A 23,157-nucleotide genomic window follows, 5' to 3' on the forward strand; every position below is an offset into this window, starting at 1 on the left:
ATTGAAGACGCTAAGTGTTTTTAAACATGATTTTATTTTTTTCATATGTACACCGTGCTCATGTTTAACCTCCCCATGATCTATGTGATCAAATAAAGTATTGTTAAATTCATTTGAATTCATACTACTCTGCGTGGATCTTTTAGAAACCTTATTTTTCAGATAGGTGTGTTCTTGTCACACTATCATATTGTTTAGTATGCTGTCCCCTGGGTTTATGTATCCACACTTGTACAAGTGAGTCGGAGAGGTGCTTATGACATTAACAATCAGTGTCATTTTTGGTGGCTTGCTCTTGCTTTATTGTTGTGATATACAGGTAGGTCCATATATTTTCATACTTGTGGCACTGTATGTGGCACAATTTCCATACTTGTGGCTCTGTATGCTACCAGAATAAATTAAAATGAAACAATCCAATTTGAAGTGCTTTAATTCAAGGGGTTGAACATAAATATCAAGTACAAATTTTAGGAACTGCAACCATTTTTATACACAGTCCCTCCGTTTTCAGGGGCTCAAATGTAATTGAACAAATGAATATAATCATAAATAAAATGTTCATTTTTAATATTTTGCTGAGAATCCTTTACTGGCAAATACTGCCTAAAGTCTGGAACCCATGGACATTACCAATAACTGGGTTTCCTCCTTTGTGATGCTTTGCCAGGCTCTAACTGCAGCTGTCTTCAGTTGTTCTTTGTTTGTGGGTCTTTCTGCCTTTAGTTTTGCCTTCAGCAAGTGAAATGCATGCTCAATTAAGTTGAGATCAGGTGATTGACTCAGCCATTGCAGAATATTCCACTTCTTTTCCTTCAAAAACTCCTGGGTTGCTTTTGCAGTATGTTTTGGATCATTGTCCATCTGTACTGTGAAGCGCCGTCCAATCAATTTTGCTGCATTTGGCTGAATCTGGGCTGACAGTATCTCTCTAAACACTGCAAAATTCATCCGGCTGCTTCTGTCTTCTGTCACATCATCAATAAACACTAATGACCTAGTGCCACTGGAAGCTATGCATGCCCATGCCATCACACTGCCTCCACCATGTTTTACAGATGACATTGTGTGCTTTGGATCATGAGTTGTTCCAAGCCTTCTCCACACTTTTTTCTTCCCATCATTCTGTTACAGATTAATCTTAGTTTCATCCGTCCAAAGAATGCTTTTCCAAAACTGTTCTGGCTTTTTTTTAGATTTTTTTTGTCTAATCTGGTATTTCTATTCTTAAGGCTTATGAATGGTTTGCACCTTGTGGTGAACCCTCTGTATTTGCTCTCATGAAGTCTCCTCTTGCTTGTAGACTTTGACCATGATACACCCACCCCCTGGAGAGTGTCCTTCACTTGTCTGGATGTTGTGAATGTGTTTTTCTTTACCATAGAGAGGATCCTGCAATCATCCACCACTGTTATCTTCCGTGGACGTCCATGCCTTTTTATGTTGCTGAGCTCACCAGTGCGTTCTTCTTTCCTCAGAATGTACCAAACTGTTGATCTGGCCACTTCTAAAGTTGCTACTATCTCTCTGATGGATTTGTTTGTTTTTGAAGCCTTACAATGGCCTGTTTCACTTGCATGGACAGCTCCTTTGAACGCTTGACGTAGGTTTACAGCAATAGATTACAAATGCAAATACCACACTTAAAATCAACTCCAGACCTTTTACCTGCTTAATTGATAAAGAAATAATGAAGACGTAGCCCACACCTGACCATGAAACATCTTTTGATTAAATTATCCAATTACTTTTGGACCCTTGAAAAAGGGGGGGGGGTGGCTACTCTTCCTCCAATTTGGATGTACATACCCTTAAATTAAACCTGACAGTGTGCATTTTGAGCCCATATCCATTATATAACTATAGCTTGAATATATTTTGGTAAATACCTGAAACTAAAATTGTGCCTGTGTCCAAATATATATGGACCCAACTGTATATATGTATGTAATTTCTAGGAATATATTTTAGGCTTCATGAGAGGACAGTCATGGATAAAGGCATCAGTTGTTAGTCTAATGGGTACTGAACTTGTGCCTTGTTAGCCCTAAATGCCATCTATCTGTACAGTCAGTTGCATTGCATTTTCAAAATATATAAAAGTGCAGCGCTGTGACATATATGAATAAATATGAATAAATTATATTCAAATCATAAAGTAATTAGTGCACAATATATAAAGTGTGAATTAGTGCAAAATGTGCATTAAGCGAATAAATCAATAAATGTCCATAATAATCATTCTGATTTTAGTTATGAAGGTAGAAAAGATAATTCAGCAGAAGTAGTTCTTCAATTAAGACACAATATATCCTTGTGACCAAAGTGCAGTTGTGCATATATCTTTAAAGGTAATCCACCACTTCTGATGGGTGTGCACTCACCAGAACTTTAATGTATACTAGCATTGATTACAATCTGTCACATCTGGGTGCAGGAGTAGAGGAACAGCTTAAGGGTTATTCATCCAGCATTCTCACAGTACCGGTGGTGCGTGTCTCTTTAATCTGGGGAAGATTGTTCAACCACAGGAACCAAATGGACTATTATAGTGTAGTATTTATTTCTTTAAAACTTGGTATACATATAACAAAGCAATCCACGTGGAGAAGAATAATAACAAGGTACCAAAATGGCCGAAGAGACGAAGGTGTGACGTCAGCAATGATGGCAAAATAACACACATGGGGGGCATTAGGATGGAGCATCTGAGGGCTGACAAGGATTAGCCCAGAATTGGACTTTAAAGTACACTTGACTAGGGTAGATCAGAGATCACCGCCCAAAACTGCTAAACTACCCTCCAAAATTCCACCACCCCTTAACCCCAATAAAACACTTAACATGAAGTGTTGTTAAATGTCTATCAGGCCTTTTATTAAACCAACATAACAATAATAAGAAAAATTAACATTACAGCTAAAAAAATATGTATGTCCCCAGCCACAAGACACGGGGGCATTACCACTTTCTCGCAGACCTTACAGGTCTACCACTACCTGTTCCTTATTACCCAACCAGAGGACATCATACCAACAAATGTGTCCTCACTTGTATCCCACAACCCTATTCAAGAGGTCCCAACTGCCGATCCTATCACCGAAAGACCTTTTCGACACCCGCCTAAATAGCAAATACCAGTGAGGGAGGGCTGTTCATCCTATGGCTTCCAGACTCTGAGTGATACAGTCTAACCCCTCCCTGCATTCTAATCTCCTATGCTCCTCCCCATCACCCCATCTCCTCAACCAGTCATGTAAGTATACCTCCTACAACTCCCTTTGAAAAGATTAACTTTATGCTGTCTGGTTCCCCTTCCACCTTGTCATGCTGGCCCTACGCTTCATTCGTTCTTTATAGCTCCAGGCCTTCCTTGAACTTTGCACATCTAGGGCAAAATTAAAGGTTTGCTCAACAGTTATTTCTGTCACCAAAGACATGTGAAAAAGCCCTCTGTGAGCTACATGTTGGTGTAGTTGATGCTTGCATAGGGTTATAGACTCTCCTGTTACACTTACATGTAAGCATTCTGTCTTGTCTTTTGGATGCTCAGGAACCAAACACTCCATTGTGGAAGTAGGAGAGTCACATGCTTCATACCCAGATGTCCTAAAATGGTAAAAGGGTTAGTGGGAAAGCACAGAGGAAGATAAGAATGAACAATAAAGGGGGCAGCTATTACAGTGGTTCTAAAGGCATAAGGTTTACCCAGGGGTGGACTGACAACTCATGGGGCCCCTGTGTCCTTGCCCAGACTCAAAAAAGCCTATGAAAAAGGTACCAGGGGCATCTGATGGGGCCCCCTACTGACTCAGGGCCCTCGGGCAGTGCCCGAGTTTCCAAATGGTCAGTCCGTCCCTGGGTTTACCTTAATACTCTTTCAATCCAGCGCTGTGCCTGAGCGCAGCATTGCTGCTGCTGCTTTCTCTCTCTCTCCCCTCACAGGTACAGAGACAGCGGAAGGAGCCATTGGCTCCTGCTTCTGTCAATTGAGTCCTGTAAGGAGGGAGTGGGGGGAGGGACCAAGCTGTGCTGTGTGAGTCTAAGAACACACATAGCCCAGCTTGGGAGCAAACCCGCACATCTGCCCCCATAGCAAGCAGCTTGCTGTGGGACCAGACACAGAAGAGAAGTGGAGAGCGCTGGCTAGGACCCCAGAAAAGGAAGTTCAGGATCTCTCTGTGCAATAGCATTGCATTGAGCAGGTAAGAATAACATGTTTATTATTTTAACAACAAAAAGGCTGTCCCTTTACAATCACTTTGAGTGGACCTGTTACTTAGCGAAAAAATCCTAATAAACTGACAGAAGTATATTGGCACACTGTCTGCATTCAAGGACATGCACCTGCATGGCTGTCAAATTGTGAGCAACAGCTGTGTCCGTGCAGCCATTGCATCCGAGTTGCATCGGAGAACACCCGTGCAGGCAAACATGGCCCTCACACAGGTGTGCACTATAGTACGCCCGTGTGAATGAGACCTAACTGTCACAGTTGCTTGTGATCTCAACTGAATTGTCATGCCATCAAATGTCTGGTACTGTGAAGTGAAGCAAAAAGAAAGAGCGCACCAGCCTTGCGCATTACCTCAGTAATTCAATGATTTTATTAAATAAAATATATATACTCACAAACAAGGATGTAAAACAAGCATTTCAGATCCTCAAAGGAATTAGGGAGTGTATAGCCAGTGTTGATTCATGTCACAAGGGTAGACTCTCAAAGTGAGGTCAAAGAGTTAGCTCTGTTGAAGAAGGGTCTCCCTTCGAAACGCGTCAGCCTCAATTTGAGAGTCTACCCTCGTGAAATGACTCAGCACTGGCTCTACACTCCCTAGTTCCTTTGAGGATCTGCAATGCTTGTTTTACATCCTTGTTTGTGAGTATATATATTTTATTTAATAAAATCACTGAATTACTGAGGTAATGCGCAAGGTTGGTAAGCTCTTTCTTTTTGCTTCACTTTACAGTATCAGTCGGGCTTCCTCAGCCTTGTTGTAGAGCTGCACATCCTTCCATGCACTGGTGGAATTGTTTTGAGGTTCCTCAATTCCTCCACCCCTGGTTTGAGTCCTAGAGCGCAGGAGGTGTTATCTTTGTATCAGATGACTGGTGTCATAGCCTATCATATGTTCAGCACCATGGCAACTGCAGTTCAAGATAGAGATTAAGATGGGAGCTTCCTTGACTGTAAAGGATAGGAAGGTTTAGTTCCCCTTTAATAATGCTCTCATTGCTAAAATCATGGCAACGTAAAAAAAAAAAATGTGTCAGATCTCTAAGGCTGCATTCACATCTGCGCGTTTCACATTTTTCCACACTTTTTTGCGTGTTCATTTGAATGGGCTGCTCTATGCGCGATACATGCACCAAAGAAGGTCCTTGTAGGCTAGCCCAAGGAATGGAGACTGAGGAAAAAGAAGCTGGCTACTGATTACATATTTTTTTAAATGCCAACATGGGATTCGAAAGAAGGGGTGGACAGACCAGGGAGAATGAGTAGAAACAAGTGTAAAGAGGAGTATACAGGAAAGTGTTTTTACTTGTTTTCATATGTATTTAGTTGGTGTTGGTGATTTACTGACGAATGAGGTGAAAAATGGAAAATTAGTGCAGACATAAAAGATAAAATAGGAAGCTTACAGTCACAAAAGAGTTAAAGGCCGTTGCATTTTTTTTAAAATCCATAGAAAACAAAGCATTTTCATAAACAGGGAATATTGTCTATTTACAAGATGGGCAATTTTTCCAGACCAGCAAATTAAGCAAAATGCTTTCAAAACAATTCCATTTTCAGTGAATTTGCAGCACTTATGTGCAAGACATTTGTCTTCTAAATAACTTTAGAAACTCCAAGTTTTATGCTTATACGCAGTCTGGGCAGCCTGTTTTTTTCCAGCGTACAAGGAAAAAATATGCTGATAAAATTATTATTCATAAAGCCATACCGCTGAGGTAGTTATTAATTTGAAATAAAAAAAGAATAAATCTATTTCGCTTGGATGTAATTTAAATTAGTTGGGTCTGGTGTCATACAGTACCAGTGTTTAAAAAAACAAAAGTACACTTTAATGAACAATAAATTAAATTGTATCTGAATGTGTAGTTCAATTACACGGTTTCCATCAGAGAATAAATAAATCATTCATGCAAAATGTGAATAAAAAAATCCTGATCAATTGCTTGGGAAGGAAAGTGATTAATTGGTCTAAACCCTCATTAGTCTCCACATCTCTGCCTTTTACGAGAACAGTGATTGTTGGTGTTTGTCAGTGAGAGCCCTGCAAGAAGTTAGATGCAAATCTAATTAGGCAACGAATAAGAATGGAGATTTTTTTTTGCAAATATGTAACTTGGGGATGGTAAAACGGAACTCCACAGCTAAAGACGCAGATAAAATACATATATTAGAGTTGTTTTACCTACCAAAGGATTTGTGTTTATGTCTATCCAGTTCTGAGATTTACACAGCACAGGCCTGCATAGCAGGGGAGGAAACGTGATTGCTCTCTGCTGCAGTTAAAGTGTTTATAAAGGTAAAAAATGTATTTTTAAAAAATAACAAACATGTTATACCAGGGGCGGACTGACCATTTGGAAACTCGGGCACTGCCCGAGGGCCCGGGGTCAGTAGGGGGCCCCATGAGATGCCCCTGGTACCTTTTTCATAGGCTTTTTTGAGTTTAGGCAAGGACACAGGGGCCCCATGATCCCCTATTGCCCAGGGGCCCCATGAGTTGTCAGTCCGCCCCAGTGTTATACTTACCTACTTACCTACTGTGCAATGGAGCAGTCCCGATCCTTCTCTTTTCAGGTCCCTCTTCTGTGCTGCTGGCTCCCCCCCCCCCTTGCTGGGTGCCCCATAGCAAGCTGCTCAGTCCCAGGCCCAGGCCCCACTCTGTGTGTCCATAAGACATATAGAGTGCAGCTCGGCCTCGCCCCCTCCTCCCCCTGCTTCCTCCTCCAATGGCTCCTGCTGCTGTCTCTCAGCCAATGAGGAGGCAGAGGCCCGAGAGGATTGAGATCGGGCTCAGGTAAATATGGGGGGAGGTATGCAGGTAAAACACCTCCAGCCTTTAGAACCACTTTAAATGAACTTCAGTAACATTTATAGGTCTTGACTCATCCCATCCTGTGGCTGGACAGTAAGAGGAGAAACAGCAGAGCTCCATAATAGCACGAGCATTGCTGCACGACTAATTGGTTCCTTGTGTGCCCTTTCCCTACTCCAGTCTCAGCTCTACTGTAGAGGGACTGCAAGAGGATATTACTCAGGTTCTTAAAGCTGATCTCCATGGTTCATTTAAACAATTAATTTCCAGCAAGCTGGTCGAAACAAACTGTTTATTTCACTAACAGTTGCAGCAGCTAGGAGCGCTGTATAAATTATATTTAGCCTCAACTACCTACAGTGTTTCAGTGGTGGGACGAGTACTTATGTCTATTCCTGGAACAAAATCAAATCAGGCCGAGTGCTGCTCAGCCATTCAGTGGAGGCTTTGTATTCTATGAATGACTACAAAATTTCCTCTGATTGAGGCAAAGTCCATAACTTCATCAGCCCGCCTCAGCCAATCAGAGGAAGTTTTGTATTCATTCACAGAATACACAGTGTAGCTTCCTCTGAATAGTTGAGTAGTTTGAGATGTGCATGACAAAAAAATATGTTTTGTTCCGAATGAATTTATTAAGTCAACCATTTCGTTTTGCCATAGTTGTTATGCTAGAATGATTTGTTTTCAGAATTTGTTTTGTATATTCAGACTTGTTTTGTATATTAATTTTTCCGAATCAATTCATATTTTCGGAAGTTATTTCGGAAGATTCGGATTCATTCCTTATGTCATTATATTATTTCAGCCACTTGCTTGCGACTTCAATGAGACTTACTTACAACTTTGATGTGACTTGCTTGCAACTTTGATATTTTGGAACTAACAGTAAAGAGTGTGACATATATTATTATACTTACAAAACTTTCTGAAATTGCAAATGAATGAAATAAATGAATTCAAATTAATTTGTTTTTTTCGTTATAATTTGTTTTAGATTTGTTAAAATTCTATTGTGATTCGAAGATTCAGATATATACATTTATAATCAGATAAGAGATTTATAATATTTATAAGATATTTGGATGTGCTTACATTTATAAGCAGATCTACCTTTCCATCTTCCTAGTTGGAGATCTTTCTTCTCTTTTGTCTCTTGTGGACTGTTGAGAACCCCTATCCCACAAATTTTTTTCTCATTGGCAGGTTATCGGGTGAATATGGTTCTCTTTTGGCTGTTGTATAGTTTACCTTTTTTAGTTGTTCACATTTTCTTTTTCTCTTTTCTTCCTTTTTGTTGTCCTTCCGATAGACAATTAACCTTTTATTCCCATCCCCAGAAATCCCACTCATGTATAGAATACATTTCGTGAACACCCCACCTTGAGAGTCCATACTTACTTCTGTAGTCAATCAATTTCATGGTCTGACCATGACCCCATTACACTATCGTTGGCTCTTCACCCTAGAGCACTGAAAACTTGCCACTTGCTTAAGCATGACCCTTTCAAAGTGGACCTAAAAATAACTCTCTGATAATATTTTTCAGAAAATATCTCTCCTGACATCTCCTCCCTCTCGGAAGCCCACAAGGCAGTCATTCATGGTCAATGTATAGACATATCTACTGCCCTCAAAATAAACTCTAAAGCCACCTATCACCTTCTTGGGAGAAAACGTAAGTGATTAAAATCTCAACCATTATCATTTCTCTCACTCTCTCTCCTTAGAGAAATAGTACTAAAGCAGGGCTCAGAGATATCGCTATAGGCAAAGTCAAGAAAGCACTCTTACTCTTGAACAAACATTTCATGATAAAGGTAATAAACCTCACACACTCCTGGCCAGGAAACTCAGAAAAAGAGCTGTAGACACTGCCTCCCATTCCATCAGAGACAAAACAAGTACTCTTCATCACTCATATCCCTCTTGCACAGCCCAACTCTTTCACAAATTTTATTCTGACCTTTACAACAACCTGGTGATTCTTCATAATCTCACAACCCATGATCTCCTGAAGAAGATGCAGCTATTTTTAAAAGACAGAAAAATGCCCACTATCCACACCTCAGATATAGTCCTACTTAATTTCCCTATTATGGATGAGGAAGTGGTTGCCACAATTAAGTTTTTTCTTGCAAACATATCCCCAGACCTGATGGCTCATCTTACTCTTACTACAGAACCTTTTTCCGTATACTTCTTCCACACATTACATTGTTCTATTCTTTTCCCGGCGACACGCCCATATTAAGAGGCAGGCAATCCTCATATTTCACAATGATTCCAAAACCAGACAAAGACCATACTCTTGTGTTGTAACTACAGGCGTATTGCTTTGTTAAACTCTGACTTCAAGCTTTTCACCAAAATCTTAGCAAACAGATTTAACAGAATCCTATCTTTCATAGCGCACAAAGATCAGGTTGGGTTAATTCTTTTTCACTAGGTGGGGGATAATACCAGGAAGGTTACATACCTTATCAAGGTGGCAAGCATGGACTAAACAGAAGCCCTTCTCCTTAACCTAGATGTAGAATAGGCCTTTGACAGGCTTAGCTGGCTGTTCATGTTCGCAACCCTTTGCTACCTAGGTATTAAGGGCCCTTTCTCAAGCGCTATCATTCATTTATACTCCTCTGACACTGCTTATCAGAACACCATACTCTGCTCCCCCCCTCAATTCACCATGTCATAAGGCAGGTATCCCTCTTTCTCCCCTCTTTTTGCCCTGTGCATAGAACCCATAGCAGCTCACAGACAGAACCCTGACATACATGGCATCCCAGTTCAAGATATTCTTTTTGCCAATGATATTCTCCTGACACTCACCCAATTACACATTACCCTCCCTAATCTCAACAGTGAATTATACCTGCATAACTCACTTTCAAGATACAAAGTCAATCATTAGAAGACAGAAGCCCTCCCCCTTATTACACCCCAACAAACACTACAGCTATCTATCTCAATCCTTCCCTTACTCGTGGAAGTCCTCCACACAAAAATACTTAGGCATTAAACTTACCCCTACTTACAACACACTCTACAAGGAAAACTTCCCTCTCCTGTACAGCAGTGTTCTTTACCAGTAGAAATCCCATCATTTTTCTTTTTTGTCACATTGCATCCATTAAAATATGTCATAGAATTGCTTGGTTGGAAGCTGTGGTACTTGGGCACTCGATCTCCCCCCCACCACCTTTTTTTTTCTCTATGTAGTTTCCGTACCTACCTTATTCTGCTTTCATTCTCCCTCTCCCCTCCCTTTTTCTCTTTTATTCTCTTCTCTCTGTAATTTGTGTGGGTACTCATGTGCAGGGATGTGCATTTAGCCCTTTGGTATGCCTTTAAGGACATCCCTTTTAGTGCTCTGTGAGAGACTTGACTTGTCACATTTCACTAACTTTTACTTGGTGTCAGCTCTCAGTGTGGTCTGTGAAAGTTTTTTCCTTTTTTCTTTCCTCTGTTTTATCATAACCAGTGTTTTCCTTTGTGTTATTGCACTGAATGGTTTAAGCCTATATGACTATGTTATGTACAGTATGTTCCTCTGTATATGGCTAGGTGCTTTTGTACTCATCATTTATAGTTACTCTGTACTTACAGTGAAAATGTAATAAATATTGTAAGTTTTCAAAAACAAAAACGGTAACCAGCAATTTTCAAATATTGTTTTATAAGTTATGCTATGTTAATGGGAACATGTAACAAATATAAAGTAGGTGGTATCCCAGTCTGGCTGCAAAAATGGAAATGCACTTTAATGCACAAACAGATCTTATGTTCTTATAAATAGTTTCTTTCAGCTTATCACCATAAGCAAATGACTTAATGCTAGGGTATTTGTCAGATGACTTCAACAGGTTAGATTTGTGTGATTGACTGCTAAAGGATCAGGATCACTGATTTGGCCTGATAAGTCCTGTCAGCAAGAGATCGTGTGTCAAATGAAGCAGAATTTGAGCAGATGACTTACACAGCCAAAGACAAGAATTCAAGGATTCTAGAAAAAATAGCAAATATTTTGTACCAGTTTGGAAAATTGTATTGGCAAACCCCAGGATCATAATTATTCCCTCCCCTCCAGCAGCATATACCCTTCTTTATTTCTTTATGCCACGGCTCCATTCAGCTCTTGGGAGCAGGAGAAGCCATCCAGTATAAGCTATGAGCCGCTCATTTGTATCGAACACAAAGCTATGGACTCTTTCCATGTGACAGCTCTGGTGCTTGGTGATTGACCTCTGCATGGGCAAAACACAGGATTGCTTTCAGTTGCTATGAGTCATCTGAATGTGAACTGAGATTAACATAAAAATGTTCAGTTATTGCATTTTGCATGTCTTTAGTCATCTGGCCACACAATTCAAACATTATGCCAAATATTAGCTCTATGCTGGACTCTTCTATAGAAGAAAGATTAGACTTCAAGTGTGTTCACGTTAAATACCCAACTGCAGCCAGGCAAAAATATCAGGGGAATGCTGTAAATTGTTCTGAATTTGATTATTGGAAATGTACAAAGACCAAAGTGAAAATTTGATTTTTATTCAAACTCTCCCTATGACTGTTAATAGTTGAATAGTAGCAGTCTGTTTGCTAACATTGCTTAGAACATAGGCTGCTAGATGCTGTAGAATTCATAGGATAAGTACAAGGACAAGCGAACAGAAAACCCCTTTATTTTCCTGTCAATTAAATTGTAAGCTCTCATGAGCAGGACACTCCAAACCAAACTTTAGTTCTCCGTGTGGAGCTTTGGCACAGAAAGCTAAAAACAAATGTGTGCAGCCATTCCCTCAGTTTGGAATGCATCAATGGTCATTAACATGTACCCTAAGGGCCACCTGTGTCATTGGGCTTTTGTTTTACTCAAAAAAGTTTTTTATTCCCACTCAATTCTGAATGCAAAATCTGCTTAAAGCTGGTCAGAAGAAGAGCAACAGCAGCTCAAATGCACCAATGAGTTCAGAAGCATCTCATACTGATGTCAAACTGATGCCATGGACACAAGCCTAAAGCCAGTCAACACTGGCCCTATAACTTAATCTTACACTTATCTGCACACTAACACAACCTGAAAATGAAGAGTTTTTTCACTCAAACTTCCCCTGCCTGTTCCTCAGATCCTTGTGTGACACTATCCTCTTAGGGGTTGCTGTTGAATTTGAGTCCCCCTATAGTCCTGCATAGCCAGTCAAGTAGCATTCCCCACACAGCATTCATCCACAGATGGGAACCAGGCCTTGAGCGATGGTTGTGTTGTTATTATTATTATTATATAGGATTTATATAGCTCTAACAGTTTATGCAGCGCTTTACAATATAACTGCAGACAGTAAAATTACAATACAAATTAATATAGGAGGATTCAGATGGTCCTGCTTGTTAGTGCTTACAATATAAAAATTTTATTGAGGGGAATAAACTTGGGTAGGTTATAGGGGTGTATAGGATGCCCAAGGAAACTGAAATATGAGGACAACTTCCTGAACTATTCACAGCTTCTCTTCCCCAATGCTGTCTCTGTTGGAGTGCTAGCCAGCAACTCCAGTTATACTACCACAGACCCTAGATGAACTCCTCTTCACCCAGCAATCTGGAGATTTTCTTCCTGAGCAGGAGATCTGGCTCCTGTTCCTTTAACAGTTCCTGGGTAACAGTCACTAGCAGGGGGCTAATCTGGTTTCCCACCAGTGTGCTCCTTCCCCTATCCCCCAAGAGGTGCAGGTACTCACTCAGATCCTCTCTTGTATAGCTTGTGGAATGGCTGCTGCTACCAGGCCTATCAGCTGGGCTGCTGCTTCCCCACTACACAAGTGGTCCTACCTCAGGGCACCAGTGAGTCCTGAAGTTTCCTCCTTTCCAGCTCCAGGCTCACAGGCAGGCCCCATCCCAGCAGGCCTCCTGGCAGCCTTCTTCCTCCAGCCTCACATTATCCTGACTCACACTCCTCTCCCACTACAGCACTCCCACACCTGCTACTGAGCAAACTCTAACACCTTTTAAGGGAGTCCAGCCCCATGCCAAGCCTCCTGTTGGGGATTGGCTGAGGTCCCTCAAAGGTGCACTTTGAGGTGCACCACTCCTCAGATCCACCCACTGCCTCCAAGGCCCTCCTCTGAAAGCCTCAGAGCAGAGGCTGGCCTGCAGAGTCTTTCAGTCCTCACCCAAATTTGACCCCTCTGGCTATTGCACTTGAGCTCCTATTCAGCTCCTGTCTAATCATTAGGGATCTAGCTCGACCCAATGTAATTAGGAGAGTACTGCACTTGCTTTCTTGCGGAGCTACAATCTTAGACAAAATCTTCACATCTGACATCACTGTCGACATCACTGATGGAACCATAGCACACATCAGACTGTGTTTTTCTCAGTCACTTTAATCCTTAAAGATAAAGTTTAGTTAAAAAAAACTATGATTTTTAGTTAAAAAAAACACACCCCACAATGTGCTAAATTCTGTAGAAATTTTAATTACTGGGATGCCCTTTGCTCTTAGTGCTGTTGAATTTATGGTGCTGTGAGGGTTAACAGCTTCAGTTCTCCAGGCTCAGATGCACTAAAGATGATCCAATGAGGATATGGGGACACACCCTGCCCTGCCCTCTCCTCTAAGCTCTTTCGCTAATTACACTGCCTGTAACACAAGAGTCTGTTCAGTCACAGTATTATCTCTCCTATTCACAGATTGTGTTATAGGCATTGTAAAAACTCTCTCAATGAAGGAGAGTTTAGGAGAGAGGGGTGTCCCAATTGGATCATCTTTAGTGCAGATTAGCCCAGAGACCAAAATTGTTAACCCTACAGAGCTAGAAGTTCAGCAGCAGGAAGGCCAGGGCACCCTGCAGTGAAGATTTCTACAGAATCCAGCAAGCAGGATTTGTGGGGTATACTGCATTACAGGTAAGTTATGTAACTAAAGCTGCAGAGAAAAAAAATGTTTTTTTTAGCTAAACTTCAGCTTTAAAGCCCAATTCCAGTTTGGGCAAAAATAAAGAAAAATGGATCAATCAGCAGCTAATTGAAATTTAAAACCAGCTCCGGGTGCTATACATAATTCCTCTGCAGGGCTGTCCTTCAGAGATGCTTCCCCTTTTGGGCTGAATGATACCCAGCACCATTCAACCCATTTCCTGTAAGGCCATGACATCATGGCTCTGCCCCCACCCTGGATTTGCAGGAGAATACTGCATGCAGAGATATTTGATACGCTTTTATACCCCCCTCCCCACCAGAGGAAGAAGAGGATCTGTGACATCATTGGATCAAACCAAAGACGCTTGGAAAAACAAGCATATTGATGTACGGGGGTTCTCCAAGGGGGGTGGGAGGGGATTGCTAGCCTGGAGGTGGGCTTTATCCTTACCATTAAGTTAATCTTTTAGAACTAACTCTGAAAGCTAATACTGGCATGAAAGTTAAAACCCAACTGGCTATCGTGAGCTGTAGCTCTTTTTATTCCTTTAGTAAAGCAGCTATACTGATTGGCACCTATGCCTTGTTATATAAGAAACCAGAATATTTTCTCTTTTCAGTGGTGTAATCTGTGCATCGACCTCGTTGACTTCACAAGCGGAATATTTAAGGGGGCCGTGTTTCAGTCATTGGATGGAATCATTGTTTCAGCAAACTGTAAGCTGAGGAAAATATATACAATGAAGTTAAAACCTCAGGAGACAGAACAAGGTTTGTAAAATATATTTTGTCTGATTTAAGCAAACTGTATAACTTAAATAGAAAGAGAAATATTGGAAATTGTGGGCTATAATAAAAGATACCTTGCCCTTTCCCCCTGGAACAAACACACACACGTGCGCACGTATATATAGATAGATAGACAGACAGACAGACGGACAGACGGATAGACGGATAGATAGATAGATGTATAGATACAATTCCTTTTTAACACGGTGGTTACCAGCCTGCTGATGTCAGGGGACTCCTTCTCCTATGATGATGTTTGGTCTTTGCTGCTGCATTCAACTGTGCTGATGTAATGGCATGTGATTGAAGTTTAGTGCAGAAATCCTAAACCCAGGTTGCGTGATGATGTCACCCTCAGTGGGCAAATCTATGACAACCTGGGCTCTGAGAAAGTGGGTTAAATGATGCTAGCTGCCATTCAAAATGGAAGACTGATGACATCTAGTGAAGACAATAAATGGGCACAGCTCAGCACTGAAGGCACTGTATTACAGTACTATTATTTAAGAAATTATCAGGCTTTTTTTTAGCAGAAATTCAGCTTTAAAAACTCGAATGTGTGTTAATATTAGACAATTTCAGGCATGAATAAGTGTTTTAGAAGTATATTTCAAGCATTTGCCTGTGTATTCAAGCTAGAGGTGTTTTTGCTTTAGCCAACTGAAAGCAGTAAGAGGTGGTGACCAGTTCTTGCAGGCTCAAAAATGCTCAAACAACAACCTAAAAATTAGCAAAAATTATAGTTTCCAGCATTTACAGGCACTCCCATCAAAGCCCAATTCTGCTTCAAAAGTAACTCATCTCATACCTTTTAGAGTGTAAGACGTTGTACTACTGGCACCTGATTGCTCAACAGCCATCATTTTAAAACATGGAATTTACTAAGAGTTTTGAAGCTTTGAGCTTCAAACTTCAAATGTCCAGGTGTTACTGGGGCCTAAAAGCAAGTGTGCATCACAATTACTGAGGTTTAAATAAGTACACATTTACTTTACAGTGATCCTATCAGATTTGTCAGATTCCTGCTTTCTGTTGGTACTCCATGGTTCTTTCTGTCAGCTCCTATGTCACTGCAGGACACAGTGGTCACATTAGTAGGAGGTGAATCAACAGGGGACCAGAAGTGTCAGATTCTGAACATTCTTTAGGCAAGTGGTTTATTTTTAGTACAGCAGGGGTCAGCTGTGTGGGCAGCAGAAGTGATGTTTACTATTTCTTTTCTTCACTGGGAAAATCTTTGGTAGGAACTTTTATTTGAGTGGCAGCGTCAATTTAAACACCAAGCACAACCTATTGCAGCCATAGTCTGGAATGAAGGTCTTACAGGGATCCAGTCCCACCTACATTATTTAAGGTTGACAGAATCGTTCTGGTTGATTTCTGGCAAAATAGCCTATAACAAGAATGTATAATACAGGTATATAGTGTATATATGTTATATATGTAAAGTTCATATGGTGCTGAGAACTTTTAATTACTTATCTTCAGGAACACATCACTACTACCAAAATAGATCTCTGTTATTTTTTACAGAAGTGACAAATGAATGTCAGTGAGTTCACACCGCCTCTGTGATATGTTTATAATGATGCAAGAAGTGTTCTTTTGAATTAAAATAGGGTCATTTGTGATGTATGTAATAACAATGTATCACTACATCTCATTATTCCATGTTTATTGCATGGATTATGAAGTGTGATGAAGGACTCATTGTTTGCAGCTGTCACTGTGTGAGCAACACAACAGATCAGCAACAACAGCACATATTTCTGGTGATAAAAAACACTGACCAAATTAGATATTTCATAATTGTAGACAGAGATGCAAAAGAGAAGATCCTATTAACATCTCTGAGTATGTTTAATAGCTCTTAGCAGATGTCTTTTTTATTTCATTCACAAAGAAAATGATGAGAGGGCAGCTCTTTAGATGAAGGAAGGAGAGTTCCAGCTGTGGTCAGTCGTAAAAAAAGCTTCACAAATAATCACAGAATGGCAGGGATCAGGAAAGAGCAGAGACGTCCAGCTAAATTAAAGCTGAACTCCAGGCAAACGGCTAAATAAACAGATGAAATACACAGATGTTGGTTTATCTGCCAAAGGATTTGTATTTCTGTTCATCCAGACCGAGGATTTATACAGCCTTTGGGGATGACACCACATTCTCTTTTACAATTGGATTGCATTGCTGACACTACAATACCCCTGACCTTCTGGTTGAATAGTGAAGGAGATGCAGTGTGTCAGGATCCAAATCTGCTACTGCAACCTTTGCTGTGTCTAGCAGAATCTCTTCTTGCTGAGCCACCTGAGATGCTGTACAGCGTACTGGACAATTCCTTTCACAATCATGCCTTGAACCTTGTTTCTGGTAAACCTTGAATTCTTTGCTCCTTCCTTGAACTTCCTATTTAAGCCATGCCTTTGCACTTCCTGTTTGGCAAAATGTTTGTGCGCTCTTCTTCCAATATCTCACTCTTATCATTCCTTCGCTGCCACTCAATACTGACCTTTGCCTTGTTCCTCAACTACACTTCCACTTGATTCTAACCTGCAACCACTTGTTACTGACCTTTGGCTTGTTCCTTGACTACACTTCCACTCAATCCCAACCTGCAGCCACTTGTTATCAACCTTTGGCTTGTTTATTGTCTATGGTCCTGCTTGATCCCTACCTGCTCTATCTGCTACTGGACCCTGGCTTGCTCACCTCCTGGTGGGACAATACTGAGTACTGCAACCTGGTAGTAACTTGCAGCAAAACCCATCTACATAAACTCCGGTGAATACCAGTTACTGCTTAGACCCCCCATCTTGGGTGAGCTTGTGCCATTTGCCAGGGTGACCTGCATGTATGCTTATCCTGTTAGTTGGTGGGCACCTCTCTACTACTGTAACTACCGGTCTCCGAGCCTGACTCCTGACCATAACACAGTGAGCCAATTAGGTCATCTTTCTGCTCACTCTGCCTATCAGCATGTTCATTATCAGCATATTTGCATGTACAGATTGGCATTCTCTTCCAGTCTGAGCTCTGCTGTATAGAGGATTACAAAATGCTTGTATCAGGTCAAATTCAGGTACTTTCACTGGTTGCAGTAAACAACAGATTTAATTATTTATTAATAGATATAGAACTGCATTTATTTATGTGTTTTATATTTGCTTGGAGATTAGTTTAAATAAGAGATGCAAAGGACTTGTGCTACGAGTAAAGACTCCAGTTGAGATAGATTTGTTCATACTCGTCTAAGAAGGATATTATCATTTTAAAGAAATATCATATAATCATATTAAATGATGCAAAACAAGAACATCTCTTTTGTTTGAAAGACAAAAGGTTTAAAGTGGACCCATATTCAAAGGTTAACATAATTGTGCTTTGACAATTTTGCTGGGAAGGTTTGATATACCTTTCTAGGAGAAAATACTGATCCAGGTTCCCCCTTGTTCTGCCCGCAAGTAAAAAACCATAATCCTTTGGTCATGTGATTTCTACTAAAGGGGGAATCAGAGTTCAGATCAGCTGATCTTCCCTTCACATTACCAGGTGCCATGACTGGGCATTTCTCTTCTCTCTGATCTTCTCTCTGTATGATGCAGATGCCTGTGAAAATAATGTGCAATGTTGGAATAGCTGTCCCAAGCACCCAGTTAGTCTGGACAATCATACTTTTATGGACATGCATCACCCGACCATTCATGCTGTAGAAGAGCTCAGAGGTGATATTAACAACACCCAGTCATTGGAAGATCAGGGCAGTGGGGGGATGCTTAGTCTGCCTTAGGTCTGATTTACATTTGATTAAAAAGGCAAGGGGCAACAAATATCAAAAATACACTGCTCAAAAAAATTAAAGGAACACTTTGAAAACACATCAGATCTCAACAAACTGACCTTGAATAGCCGGTACAACACTGAATTGCTACATAGCACCTCAGTTACCCCTTTATAAATCAAACAATTCAGTTTTTCTGGTCATTGCTTCTCACTGTGAATGGCCCCCTCAACAGCCAATAATAAGGCAAGTCAGCAACCACAGAACCCAAATGCTGCTTGTATTACACACCACTAAGGGTACTGGAGGCTATATAGAGGATCAGAAGCAACTTACGCCTGGAAGTGCGTCCTATTCACAGAAAGAGAGGGTTTCAAAATCTTGTATTCTCTCCAGATATAATTTAAAATGTAAAAACTGTACCACATTTGATTAAGAAATTTTAACTTTATAATTAAGTATATAATAAATGTAACACTAGAAGCTGCTAGTATTTTACTTCCACCGCTGATCCAAAGCACTGTTTTCTCTTTGCACTTCATTAATTGCAAATGAGTCTAATGATACTGATCTCTGGTAATTTTTGGACTTCAAGGGGATATTTAAATAAAAGTCCTTTTAATTTTGAACTTTGAAGCCAATGAATCGTTAATAAAGGGCCATCTAGGCAACCAGATTGCTTTAAGCCATGCGAATCTACGATCTTAATTGTTCTTAACCTCCTTTAATGGTATTAGTAATTACAGAGTGGTGCGCTGTTAAAGGTACACTGCTGCCAGAGTCAAAAAGTAGACATTGAGATGCAGAGGAACCACTGGCTAACTTCTTGGTACTTCAGCTTTTAATCCAGGCATCAGCATCAGTCTGTGCTACTCTCGATGATACTAAAGGTTTAGATTTTTTTTTAAACAACAAACATGTTATATTTACCTGCCCTGTGCATTTTTTTTACACAGATCAGCCCAGATCCTTCTCTTCTCAGGTCCCCCACTGGCGCTCCTGCCCCCAGAGCAAACTGCTCTGCACCGTCTTAGCTCCCTCCTCAATGGCTGTGATTGAAAGCAGCAGGAGCACAGCCAATGAGAAGGGAGAGACCTGGGAGAACCTCTGCTTTTATGCACATCACTGGATCAAGAAGAATGGGTTAGAGTTTTTGAGTGAAGTTAGGCTTTAATGCAAAATATCCTATCATTGCCCCTGCCATAACAACTAAAAATAGAGATACAGTACAAGCCCCAATTTCTTCCTGCTGTAATGTTTTTAATCACTTTTTACCCAGTAATGTACCTCTCTCAGTCTATTTTCTTGATCCTCTAACTGTACGAATCCCATAGGAAATCCTTAGGTCCTTGTTTGGAAAAGCTACTTTTTTTTCAGCAACTGAGATTGGGTTGATTCAGATACTCTGAGATCCCATTCATACATTTGCTGTGCATTAGCACACACACTTTAATGTGTGTTATGTTAAGACTGTCTCTTCATTTGAATGGTCTGTCTAACACACCAAGACACACCAAGTCAGAGTATTGTGCTGTCGGTAAGGTGCATTGAACTAGTAGTATGAATGGGCCCTGAAGGTGCACAACATATTCAATGTCCTGGAGGGTTGTGCAATTTCTGTAGCTGCCAATGTACATCCTGTCAGGGTTGCAAAAATTACAATATATGCTAAAATACATCTCCAGCTATCTTTCTGTAGTTTGCACCTGGATGGTGGTGATGCTTGAATGGGACAACAAAACTGTCTATTTTAAAACTCTCCATGAACAACTCAGAATAACACTTCAATTCTATTCTGTTTTCATTGTGAAGGGGGTTATTTCTGGAATAATGGAAATGTTTGATTTATGACATCTATAAAGAGGCTATGCAAATATCTTAATTACTTTATGCATTCTATTTTCTCTTAATGTGTTACTTAATGCAGTCCTACTTAGCAGTGAACTAAATAGATTGCATACTGTTTTTAAAGATCAATATACCTGAAACACGTCCTGGTTTATATACAGCCACTATTATTAAATCTCCACATATACTGTATATGTCAAAGTTGCAGGCACTGATTAGGCTAGAAATGATAAAGCTGTAATTATGGGGATATTGTTATGATGAGGACAATCATCTCTTTGAATTAGACCCCATTCACTGTTTTCTCAACATTTGTCCAGTCTGAGTGGTTGATGATATTAAACAGCTTGACCTTATTAAAAAAACAAAGTTCAATGAGGCAGTCCAAGTGCAGTAACCCATAACAAGCAACCAGGTTGCAAGTCCAAGCTCCTGCTAACCAGTGGTGGGCCATCATGGCCAACAAGACCTTCTCTGCTGGCCTAAACACTGCCAATTTATCAGAATCACTGACTTACGTTTTAATATATTTTTTCCATGAATGTGTTATTCCCAGTGTAGTCTTTTCTCATAATTTCATAGCTTTTCTATTGGTTTATCCAATCATATTTCAGCCATAATGTGTTGCCAGGGTCAAAGAAAAATGCCTCGAGGCCTTCAGAATCAACAGTGTGGGTGCCTGTAGCTTACAGTAAATGGCAATGAAACTGAGCTTTAACCAATCAGATTTTGAGTTGGTGACACTAGGGCCATCTAGCAGGTGTACAATCCCTGTGCCCACTGCTTCTGTTGAGCGAACATTCTCAATCCTAATGTGAATTAAAACTTATGCCAGAAATACGACTGGAGAGACTCGCCATTCAGCACTAGCCTCCATGGCGATAGAAAATAACTTATTGTTGGAACTGAAAAGCACAGATAGTGGATATGTGCAGCGTGGTGTGGCGGCAGTAATCATACAGAGTCTTGGAGTGCAGTAACTGATGTATTGAAGCATTTGCAAACAGTACTACAGCCCTGCGGGGAGCAGATCCCGCAGGAGGACTTATACCAAGTGTAGTGGAGAATCAGTGGTAGTAGGCCTGAGCTGAACACAGCGCCTGTCCAGGGAGTTTGAACACGACCTGGCCAGTCCAAAACAAGAGAAAGCTTGAGTAAATACAGATATAGGCACTGAGATTTCCCTACTTCTCTGGAACCTCTCTCTGCCACTAGTGCTGTCCTTGACAGGCAAGTTCACTTTCCCTACACTAGCCACTTCACCAAATGCTTGGAAAAATCTGGGGGCATTGACTTAAAAACTCTGCGTGAACCAAGATGGGTCACCTGGATGCTGCGTAGCCAACCAGACGACTGCTCCATAGAACCAAGGGTACCAGAGAGAAACTTCCTCTCCAGCTGCAGTACCACTCTGGACCTGCGCTCCCTACAGTAGACAAAACAGTCTGCACCTGCCTACATAGATACCCTGTACAACAGAGTAATTGAACTGTTCTTGAGGAAAGAAAGGAGGATTGATTTTGTGTACAAATAATCAGTAGTATTGGTGAGTATATTGCATTTTTATTAACATTTTTTATACAGTCAGTCCTGCAAATTCAGACCCTGCTTTTTCCATATCCCCATTTTTTCCGTGCTGAATTTTTAAGGTTACAGGCACAAATTGCTGGATTAATTCAGGTAGGACATCAATGAAGGCCTAGATGTGAAATGCACGACCCACCACTGCTGCTAACATGTACCTTTTTAGTTTTACTTACATATTTTGTAATTTTAAAATTGGAATAATCTTATCAATCTTACCAGTGACCAGGGGGGTGTCAGTAGGTGGGACTTAGTGCTAAAGTCAGAGAAATCAGGCTTCAGTAGCAAAGGGAAACCAGTTTCAGAGAGTCATGCACAGGACGTTTTTCTGACTTGCCAAGGTGATACCAGGTATCTTGTGATCTATCATCTCTTTTTTTCTAAGAGTTTAAGGAAACACTTTCTCCATTCAGAGCAAAATGACAGCGTCTACGCATAGCTTACCTGGCTAGGCATGTATACCTAGCTAGCCACACTCCTTTTCTACTTACCCACACTGTTGGAGTCCTTGCTAATGTACCCTGACTTCTAGGTATTGGAGACCATGTGATCTCCCCTAAGTGACAGTGGTTGAGCCTGAGTGGCCAATCAACAGGTCAGATCACTGTCATGTATTTTGTGACATGACATCACCCCCCTGACACCATTGACACCAGAGCATAGACAGGCAGGGAACTGCAGCAGGAAACGAGAGTGGGGAGACTTTGGGGAACCATGGAGTAATTATTCATTCTTGGGAAGCTATGTACAGGCAAGTTAGTGTCCCTTTAAAGCCCAACTCCAGGAAAATTAAAAGTCCTTCCTTGCACTGGGGCTGTGTCCACGCTGCAAGGACCAACTGCTCATTTCTGTTTAGGGAACAGCAGAAGAACATTTACTTACCTGATTCTCCACTCCCGAGCAGCCAACATTCCCCTATGCCCTGGTAGTGGACTGTCCTTCAGCATCCTGTCACCCAGTGTTGGGCTATGGACCTTGCATTGGTCTTCATGATGTTAGAGGACCTAAGACAGCTGAAGTACAGGAGAGAAAAGGCTCCAGGGGCTGGTCTAGCAGCATATAGGAGCCTGCAAGAGCAGAGGATCAGGTAGTAAAACTGCTGTAGCTGAGTCACCTCTAGACATTAACAAAGCAGTTAACCCTTGCAGTGCAGCGTAGCACTTTTCCTAAAGTTTAGCTTTAAAG

The 23,157-nt window shown here is 40.9% G+C and overlaps 1 protein-coding gene across 1 annotated transcript in view; it reads left to right on the plus strand.

Moving 5' to 3' along the window:
• CFAP20DC (CFAP20 domain containing) overlaps window positions 1-23,157 on the plus strand; it is a 361,123-nt gene that overhangs the window by 86,843 nt on the left and 251,123 nt on the right. Inside the window, exon 6 of the mRNA XM_089682005.1 lies at window positions 14,594-14,744. Coding sequence (XP_089538131.1) covers window positions 14,594-14,744 — 151 coding nt within the window. The remainder of the gene's footprint in view (window positions 1-14,593; window positions 14,745-23,157) is intronic.

The sequence above is a fragment of the Staurois parvus genome, unplaced genomic scaffold (assembly GCF_062004578.1).
Source record: "Staurois parvus isolate SC_StPar_1 unplaced genomic scaffold, SC_StPar_1.0 ptg000283l, whole genome shotgun sequence".
NCBI lineage: Eukaryota > Metazoa > Chordata > Amphibia > Anura > Ranidae > Staurois > Staurois parvus.